At 37.2% G+C, this 9,560-nt stretch overlaps 1 protein-coding gene across 3 annotated transcripts in view; it reads left to right on the top strand.

Moving 5' to 3' along the window:
- Positions 1 to 2,509: 2,509 nt before the first annotated feature.
- The window catches only part of PRHA (pathogenesis related homeodomain protein A), a 64,616-nt gene continuing 57,565 nt past the window's right edge, over positions 2,510 to 9,560 (top strand). The window contains exons 1-3 of one of the 3 annotated variants that reach the window (XM_088956587.1): positions 2,510 to 2,638; positions 2,979 to 3,587; positions 4,891 to 5,056. In XM_088956587.1, the coding sequence (XP_088812713.1) occupies positions 3,199 to 3,587; positions 4,891 to 5,056 (555 nt within the window). In that variant the 5' untranslated portion in view covers positions 2,510 to 2,638; positions 2,979 to 3,198. Of the gene's footprint in view, positions 2,639 to 2,690; positions 3,588 to 4,890; positions 5,057 to 9,560 lie in introns of those variants that run through there. The other 2 variants (XM_088956588.1, XM_088956589.1) reach the window with 2 other exon arrangements.

Here is a 9,560-nt window from a genome sequence, read left to right as displayed (position 1 = left end):
GATACAACTAAGAGTTTTTCCTCCAAATTTCCATGACCCCAATTTCTAACAATAATTCTTTGGCAATAACAAAGCAGCTAAAGAGTCAGCCATGGAAAGGCGAACAGAAGAACTCATATGCTCATTTCATGATCAATGAGAACGCAATGGTGGACTCGAATTGTAGAGATACTAGAACCATTGTGATGATTAAGAACATACCCAACAAGTACAAGTGCATTGCTCCCAAGTGCTCAACAATCTTTCCTTGTGATTACTATTTTAATTCGATAACAATTTATTTTGTTTTGTTTTTTCTATCTTCAAAGTATGTATCTGTAAACACAATAACAACCCCAAGAAGAATAATGCACATTGTACAATTGCACCAAATACACATTGGAACGAACCACATAGGAAGTAATGTATATGTATAAGTATTAAAGTTGGGAAAATCTATGATGTGGAAAAGATATAGTAGGAGAAGAGCTTTGACCAATCAAAATCCACCTATGAATTTTGATAAACATTACCTGATTGGCTACTGCATTTATGATAGTGGTTGATTGGTCATAAGTTTTTCCAATATCATATATTTTCCATATCATATTGGAACCCATTAAAGTTATATATTCAATCTATACCCTTTAATGCATTACCAACTAATGAGCAGGAGGAAGTGAATGTAAAACAGTGGAAGAAACCACCTTCGAGTTCTCAGCAGCCACAATAAAAAGTCTATAACAATTGCAATAAGACGACACGCTTAATTAGAAGCAAAGTTAGCGAAGAGTTAATGGCATAAACAACAAACCAAATAAGCCATATAAAATCTTAATTTTATGTTTTTCATGTCTTTATTATTTATAGATCATATCCTTTTTTGTTTTGCTGAATAACTATGCCTCAAAATGGCTTGAGGCCCCTCTAATATCAAAATGCCTCGCTACTATAACACCCAACTGCATTACCTTTGCCTTTGGTCTTTTAAATACTCATTAGTCCACATTGAAATATGGTTGATGCATGGTTATGGCTTTGGTAACATAAAAGGCCTCTCTTATATCTTTAGCTTGATAATTACACTAGGTATTCTTTAATAAGAAATTCATAGAACCATTAGTGTTTATACCATTCTAATCAATTAAAACTTTTTACTTTTCATACTGAAATTCTGTTATGAGGATTTGAATGTATGAGGTTCATAAATTTAAAATAGCTGGCTTGTTTAGATTTGAAGCTTTTTTAACTCGTCTGTTCAGTTATGTATTTCCCCCATAACTAGGTTTTAACTTTGTATTCTAGCATTTAAATAGAATTTGTGAGAATAGACTCTAAATTATGGTGTTTACATTTGTTTCTTTCTTCCAATTTGGATTAACTTGCCATTAATTCCTTTTCTTTTCTCTACTTATTATATATATGATCCATCGATTAATATAAATAATTCCACAACTTTTCTAGGCTATATTTGGTTTGATAGAAAATAAGAGATAAATAGAATGTTGAAGGAAAATTCTTAACAAAATTTGCGAAATTCCTCTAGGACCTCTCTTAATTTCCTTTTTCAATCTTATTTTCTATCAAACCAAACACAACCTAATAGATTCTCAAAAATGCATCTTAGGGCCTGTTTGTTTCCTTTTAACTCTTATATCTTAAGAAGAATCTTTTAACTTTAAGAGAAAGTTAGTTGTTCATTTCCTCTTATCTCTTAATGTACAATCATACAACTTTTTGTTTTTCAATGATACCCCATAAAGACAAACAAAAACTCTCATATATGGGGTCAAAATAGATAATTGATAGTTTCAGAATTCAGAATTCAGAACAACATTCTCTACATTTAGAGTTCAAAGGAAAGAAAAGTTCACCAATACCAATATACCTTTTAATGTAGTTATTACACTTTCAGATGTAAAACTTCAAAGCAAATAAACAGGCCCTTAGTATATCAAACCAAACACAGACTTGGGTTTATATCTTTGTGTCCACTCTTCAAAATTGTATATTTATATTTTTGGATATCTTTGTCCCCTTTTAATACCATCTACTTCTTGTTGTTAGATTCTCTTTTAGCTCAATTGAGAATCCTATATGACATTTGTACTAAGGTGCCAATGAACCAGGTTTGGGTTGAATTCGTCCAAATTAAAACCAATTTGAACGGATTAGATGATCTCATAAAACAAATTGAATTGGACTAGTCCAGACTTAATGGTCCAAAGTATATTTATTGGATTGGATCGGACCTGATCCATCTGTAATGGATTTATATTAGGCTGGATTGAACCAATATCCCATCTCTTGACAAAATATAAGAATAGGGGTATTAATGGACCAGTTTTGGGTTGGATGCAATTTGAAGAGGTTGGACAGTTCAATAAGACATTGAATTCAATCATTCCAGTTCAATATATTTATCCTATTAGATTGGACCTGGTCCATTATATGTTGGACCGAATCTGGTTGGACCAATATCTGGTCCATTGGCAGCCCTTTATACTCTGTATCTTCCATCTTTTTGTTTAAAATCAGTTGCCTTGATTGGCACCATGTGGCATTTCAAATTTATTTTCTGTACCATTTGATATCCCTGTTTATTATAAGTCTCTATAATCTGTGTTTGAATTTCTGCCATTTTTATTCACTAACCAAGGTAAACTTTATTTCTTATCACTTACATTATTTGTATCCGTTAAATCCACCGCATTCAATTTTATTCTTTTATTACCCTTTTGGGGCAATTTCCTTCTCCTGCACTTCTGATTTTTTGAATTTCATAATTCCAATCTTCCGTAGTTCATTTCAGACTTGGTTTAATTGCAGAAGTTTATCCTTCATTATCAATTTTAGATCTTGATTAGTTTACTTTGATGTATGATTGATTAGTCGTGTTGCTATCAACCTACTTGTTTCTTGACTGAGTTATTGCAGTTTCTAGTTTTTTTTTTTTTTTTGTTTCTTATTGTTTGGTTGATGCAAATAACAAATTGCAGCTTACACTTATAATGGCCACATTGACTGAGGAAGAGTGTGGATACTGACCGTTAGGTTGACGAAATGCGGAAACCGGTGACCTGAATCTGACGGCATCAGTTGAAAACACTTGTACTGACGCAATTTTCAGTGCGAGATGTTAGCAGTTTGAAGCTTTGAAAGCTCTAAGATCTCTCTCTCTCTCTCTCTCTCTCTCTCTCTCTCTCCCTGTGACTGATTATGAAGGGAATTGGTTCGGCTCATTCAAGAAGAAGGATAACAGAATTTCCAGGTGACGGAGCCAGGGATAACCGTATGGATGGAAAACCAATAAAAAGAAAAACTGTGCACAAAGGTTCTGACAGAAATTCCTCTGAGAAGCCGTCTACCTCGAAGGCTTTAGATAGGAAGCCATCGACTGTTGGCTGTAGAGGGCATGAAAAGAGTGATGATAAAGATTTCACAACTCAGAAAATTCACAAGAGGAGAAAGCGGAAGAGGAGGAAGGAAAATGGAGAGCAAGATGAGGCATCTCGCTTGCAAAGAAGAACGAGGTACCTGTTGATTAAAATGAAGCTGGAGCAGAACCTAATTGATGCTTACTCTGGGGAAGGTTGGAAAGGACAGAGGTATGGATAATCTTATAATAGGCATTATCATTTAAAGAAGACAATCATGTAGTTAAGTCTGGATTTTCATAGCAAGAGATTTATGCTAGTGGTGAGAGTCTGGAATTTCTGAACATGAGCCATATCTAGGAAAAATTTATGCTAAAAACTCGATCAAACATTTGCATTATCTGGTGCGCGCAATCGTGGCGACAGTTTATTTCTTTTGGGAAACACAGTAGAAATGGTTCACACAGATCTAGTTTGGGGAAGATTACTAATTTAGCTTGATCATATTGACATGCTAGTTTATTAGTGTTTTTCCATGTTAGTTTACCTGACACCATGTCTGTTGTTGGGAGACCATTTCTTGCATTTCATACGGAAATGCTAAGTGAAGTTATACAGCCTCTTCCCCTTGGGTACTTTTCCTTGGAAAGCAATCCAAAATCCCAAATTCCTGCATTTGAGTTGACTTTTTTTTTTCCCGCAGCTTGGGAGTCTCAATCGACAGAATATCTTTGACGTCTTAATCATCTTCTTGGAATCTCTCTTAGAAAACATTGATAAAAAAAACCTCTCTTAGAAAACTTTGATCTTTAGATTTCCCCAGAAGGTAAAAGATTGGGTTTAGGATCTAATCAAAATGCGTTCCCAGAGAACACCTGTTTTTTTCTAGCAAATGATTAAATATCGTGATACCTGATCATGTTTCTGGATACTGAAAGAACCGAAAGCATGGTATCATTAGATAAAATTACTCAATTTCTCTTATCAGCTCTGGATACTGAAAAAAATGAAAGCATGGTATCATTAGATAAAATTTCTCTACTTAAATTCTCTTATCAGCTCTTAATATCTAGCCAAAGAGACGTGATATGCAACCACAAAATATGTAATTTTCCTTGAAACTTGACTTGTAAAAGGTCAAGATTGAAATCCAGGTTTCATTACCTAGGAGTTATGAACCAAAATCATTGACAAATATATGGATCTTATACTACTGAAACTGTAATCATTCAAAAGATTAAATTCTTATTTATAAGAGAAGAAGAGGTAGGTAAAACAATAAGAAAAACTTTGAATGAAGAAGCTTCAGCAGAAAAGGAAAAAAAAACGAAAATCTATCTGGCTGTTATTTTTATTTTTTAATATTGATACAATTTCAGCCTCTCTTGGATTTATTGTTCATTAGGGAGCAGTGGAAGATGATAACCTGCTTATTTTGACAGAAGTTTCTACAGTGAAATAGAGGCCCAATTTCTAATCTCATCTTTTATGTATAGAGTGAAAATTTTAATTCTATTACAAAATTTCTTTACAGCCGGGAAAAGATTAAACCAGAAAAGGAACTACAAAGAGCAAAGAAGCAGATACTAAAGTGTAAACTTGGCATCCGTGATGCAATTCACCAACTGCATATGCTTAGTGCTGAGGGATGTATTGAAGAATCCGTGATTGCTCCAGACGGATCTGTTTTCCATGAACATGTATGTCTAGATCACTGCTTTCTTATTTGCTGCTGTGAGTTGCTTAAGTGTTAATGATCTTTTATCACAATTCCATTTTTTGTGGCATTTTCAAGATAAAGTTCTCATGCATTGCAAGCATAATTGGACTAGTAGCACATATATGAGGAGATATGACCATCACCTTTCAGTGACTCCACCTAGGTGATCATCACTTCATCTGGTGGAATGATAATGTGACGTATTGGATACTTTTGGATGGGTCACCAGGCCCAGGGAGTGATAGAACTTGTAATATTCCTGTTTTGTCAGAAATTACTATTCTCCTTGTACTGTCTTCTCTATCTCTTTTCAATAAATGGGAAGTTATTGCTCTTTAATGAATACAATTGACTGTATACCTATCTCTCTCTCTCTCTCTCTTTGGTGATCTCTTATGTTGGACCTGTCTAATGGTGGGTCCCACCCATATGACTTAAGTTTTAAGGGCCACTTGATAATGGCTTATTGCTTTGTTTTTTAGTGGATAAATTTCTTGAAAGTCGACTAGAAATAAGAGTGAGAGAAGGGAAGAGAGGAAGAAGAGAGATTGGTGACAATGGAATAGTTCTGGCGGCACCAAATTCAATTAATATTTATAGGGTGACTAAAATAAAAGGGAAAAAGACCCTTGTGCCCCTGCTCTAAATAAAGTACAATAACAGCAAATAAAAAAGACTTTAAACCTACCAATCAGACCCTAACAAGACAAAAAATAATAAACAAGAAATAAAATAAACTATTTCAACACTCCCCCTCAAGTTGGGGCATAGATGTCAATCATGCCCAACTTGTCACACAAATCATTATGCCGCACATGATGAAGACCCTTGGTGAAGATGTCTACAAGTTGTTATTCTGAGTTGACATATGGAGTGCACACTTCTCTACTCACGAGTTTTTCTCTAATGAAATGCTTGTCCACTTCAATGTGTTTCATTCTATCACGGAGGACTGGATTAGCAGCAATGTTCATAGCAGTTTTATTGTCATAATAGAGTGACATAGGGTTGTTAATTGCAAAACCTAGTTCTTCTTATCCACATGATTTCAGCAACTCCATGAGACATAGCTCTGTATTCTGCTTCAGCACTGGATCTAGCCACCACACTTTGCTTCTTACTTCTCCAGGTGACCAAGTTTCCTCCTATAAAGGTACAATACCCACTAGTAGACTTTCGGTCATCGACTGCCCCTACCCAATCAGCATTAGTATATACTTCCACCTTTAAATGTCTATGTTTCTGGAATAGCAAACCATCTCCTGAAAACTTCTTGAGGTATCTTAGGATCCTCTTTGCAACTTCAAAGTGAGTTGTCCTAGGGTTGTGCATGAACTGACTAAGGACACCCATTGCATAAATAATATCAGGCCTGGTCATAGACAAATATAAGAGTTTCCCTACAAGTCTCTGAAACTTCTTCACATCTTTCAAGTACTCCCCCTAACTGTCTCCCAACTGATGGTTAGGCTTAATTGGTGAGTCAATTGGTTTCATCCTCTAGTTTGCCTGTGTCTTCTAGTAGATCTAGTACATATTTTTGTTGAGAAATAACGATGCGCTTTTGAGAGCGGGCAACTTCAATTCCAAGGAAATAATGTAAGGATCCTAAATCTTTTACCTCAAATTGAATGGTTAAGAATTTTTTCAGTTTCTGTATTTCAGCCTCCCAGTCTCCCGTGATCACTATGTCATCCGCATACACAATTAAAGCTACATTTTTCCCTTCACCTTTCTTCACAAATAAAGTGTGGTCTGACTGGCATTGTTTGAACCCCATCTACTGAACTGCTAACTGGAACTTACTAAACTAGGCCCGAGGTGATTGTTTCAACCCATATAAAGATTTTTTTTTAACCTGCACACCTTTTGCTCACTACCTTTGGCACAAAAACCTCGAGGTTGAGTCATATACACTTCCTCTTCTAAGTCAAATTTCAAAAAAGCATTCTTAATGTCCAATTGGTGAAGTTCTCAGTCAAGATTTACTGCCAATGAGAGAAGAATCCTAATAGAGTTCATCTTGGCTACTGGAGCAAATGTCTCTGACTCTCTGCATAGTCTACTCCATATACCTGTGTAAAATCTTTTGCCACCAATCTAGCCTTGTACCTTTCAATAGTTCCATTAGCCTTATGCTTCACTGTGAATACCCACTTGCATCCCACTGGTTCCTTACCTTCAGGAAGATCCACCAACTTCCAAGTGCCATTTTTGTGCAATGCATCAATTTCTAGAGAAACCAAGATGAAAAGTTGACTCTCAAAGAAGGATACATCTACAGAGGCATAGTACTTGCGTGAGGTGGGATCATAGCAACGATAACCCTTTTGAGATAAAGGGTAACCAAGGAAAACACGGGGAATAACACGAGGATCAAGTTTACCGTGAGTAGGGGACAAGGCATGAATGAAACAACGACACCCAACAACACACATTGGAATGGGGGACAACAGAGCTGTAGGAAACAAAAGTTGATGTGGGGCCTTATACTCTAGTAACCGAGATGGCATACAATTGATGATGCATGTAGCACACAGAACAACATCCATCCAAAAGCATTTCGGAACATTCATATGGAGTAATAAACCACGAGCTACTTCGAGAAGGTGACGGTTTTTCCTTTTAGCAACACCGTTTTACTGGGGTGTGTTAGGTTGAAGGGTTTTATGTATTGATGGTTCAGCTGCTAAGTGTCCTTATTAGTCTGTATTTGTGTTTTAGTTGTTATGTATTGGGCCTGTGTTAATGGGCCTAGGTTTATTTGCTGTTTTAAGTAGTCTGGGTGTCCCATCACTAATCAGGGGCATTCCTGACATTTCTAATAACATTGTACTGTAATGTACTATAAATAACAGTACTGTCGACTGGGTAGTTCAGTTCGACATTCTCAGCACCTCTTGCTCTTCTTCTCTCTTCTACTACTTCAGCTACAGCATTTCAACTTTCATGGTATCAGAGCATTGAGCACCTTCCTGGTTACAGCCGACGCCATCTCCTCTCTCATGCTGTCTTTCTTCTTTTATTTTTATTTTTATTTTTTATTTTTTATTTTATCTGGGTTGCTGCTGTGAAACCCTAAGGTTGTAGGAGAACAACACAAGATTCGAACCTAGGGTTTCCCTTGGTAGTAGGGCGCAAGGGAAGTAAGACCCAGAAGCTGATGTCCTACTAGACTGTTTCTAGTAGTTAGCAGCTATTCGGCTGCTAAGAGAGGTATGTATAGGACAGACCTAGTTGAGGACTGATTTCAGTAGTCCCAGTATTGGCCATAAGGAGGGGAATTCTCTTTACAGTCGTAGTACTCGAAGCTCAAGTGGAGTCTGCATAGCACAGTAGTGGAGAGCCCTCAGTTTCAGGTCGGTTACCAGCCCAGAACACCTCATTTGCTGCTGTAACTGAACTGCTTCAGAACTATGACAGTCTTGGCAAGTCTGAAACTGTGTTGTGAGCTGTCAGAACCTGCTGTGATCACTTCGGCTAGTCAGAACCTACTTCAGAACCTGTTGTGATCACTTCGGCTAGTTAGAACCTGCTTCAGAGCTGCTTCAGAACCTGTAGTGATCACTTTGGCTAGTCAGAACCTGCTTCAGAATTGCTTCAGAACTGCTTCGCCTAGTCTTAATCAGTGTCATCAACACAGAGGCTGCAGTCAAGATGTCTTCAATATTCGGAGAGGTTTCTTCTAGGGATAACAGACATGCTGCAAGGTCTTCAAACCTGGAAAACCCTAATCTGCACAGCTTGTAGGTTACAAGTGTGCTGCTGGATGAATATAACTTCAGGGAGTGGTTCGTCTCCGCAATGCTTTTTATTACTTCCCGTGATCTCATAAGCTACCTAGATGGGAGCAAGAAGGAACCTGAGGTTGGCAGTGCAGAGTATGCTGTGTGGCACAAGGAGAATGCCACAGTTATGTCCTGGTTGCTTGCCTCTATGACTCCTCGGATTGCCAGGACTGTTCATCACTTTCCTATAGCAGCCAAGATTTGGGAAAAGGTGTCTAAGACCTATGGACAGAAGAAAAACATGCTAGAATCTACAGATTGAATCAAGACATTGCTGCGTTAAGGCAAGGTGATATGGTAGTTGCAACATACTTTGCAACTCTGGAAGGTCTTTGGGAAGAACTTGATCATCACTTGATATTGGATTGGGAAAATGCCAAGGACAATGAGAGACATGATAAGTAGATTGAAGAGAGCAGAGCCTTCAAGTTCTTGGCTGGACTGGACCCAGTGTAAGAGGGTATAAGGTCTCAAATTATGGGGAGAGATGAATTGCCCGAGCTACACCATGTTTATTATCTGGTGAGAAATGAAGAAGTCAGGAGAAAGGAGATGCAAGTTGACTCTCAGACTTAACCAACTGAACAATTTGGAGAACATTCAGCCCTGGTTTCTACTAAGGGAAACAGACATCCAGACAAGAAGCACCTCAAGTGTACTCATTGTGGTGGTGAGAGACATGTAAAAGAAAAGTGT

This window comes from Nelumbo lutea, chromosome 8, assembly GCF_056320005.1.
Source record: "Nelumbo lutea isolate HS-2025 chromosome 8, American lotus-T2T, whole genome shotgun sequence".
NCBI lineage: Eukaryota > Viridiplantae > Streptophyta > Magnoliopsida > Proteales > Nelumbonaceae > Nelumbo > Nelumbo lutea.
This window is presented reverse-complemented; position numbering and strand designations above follow the sequence as displayed.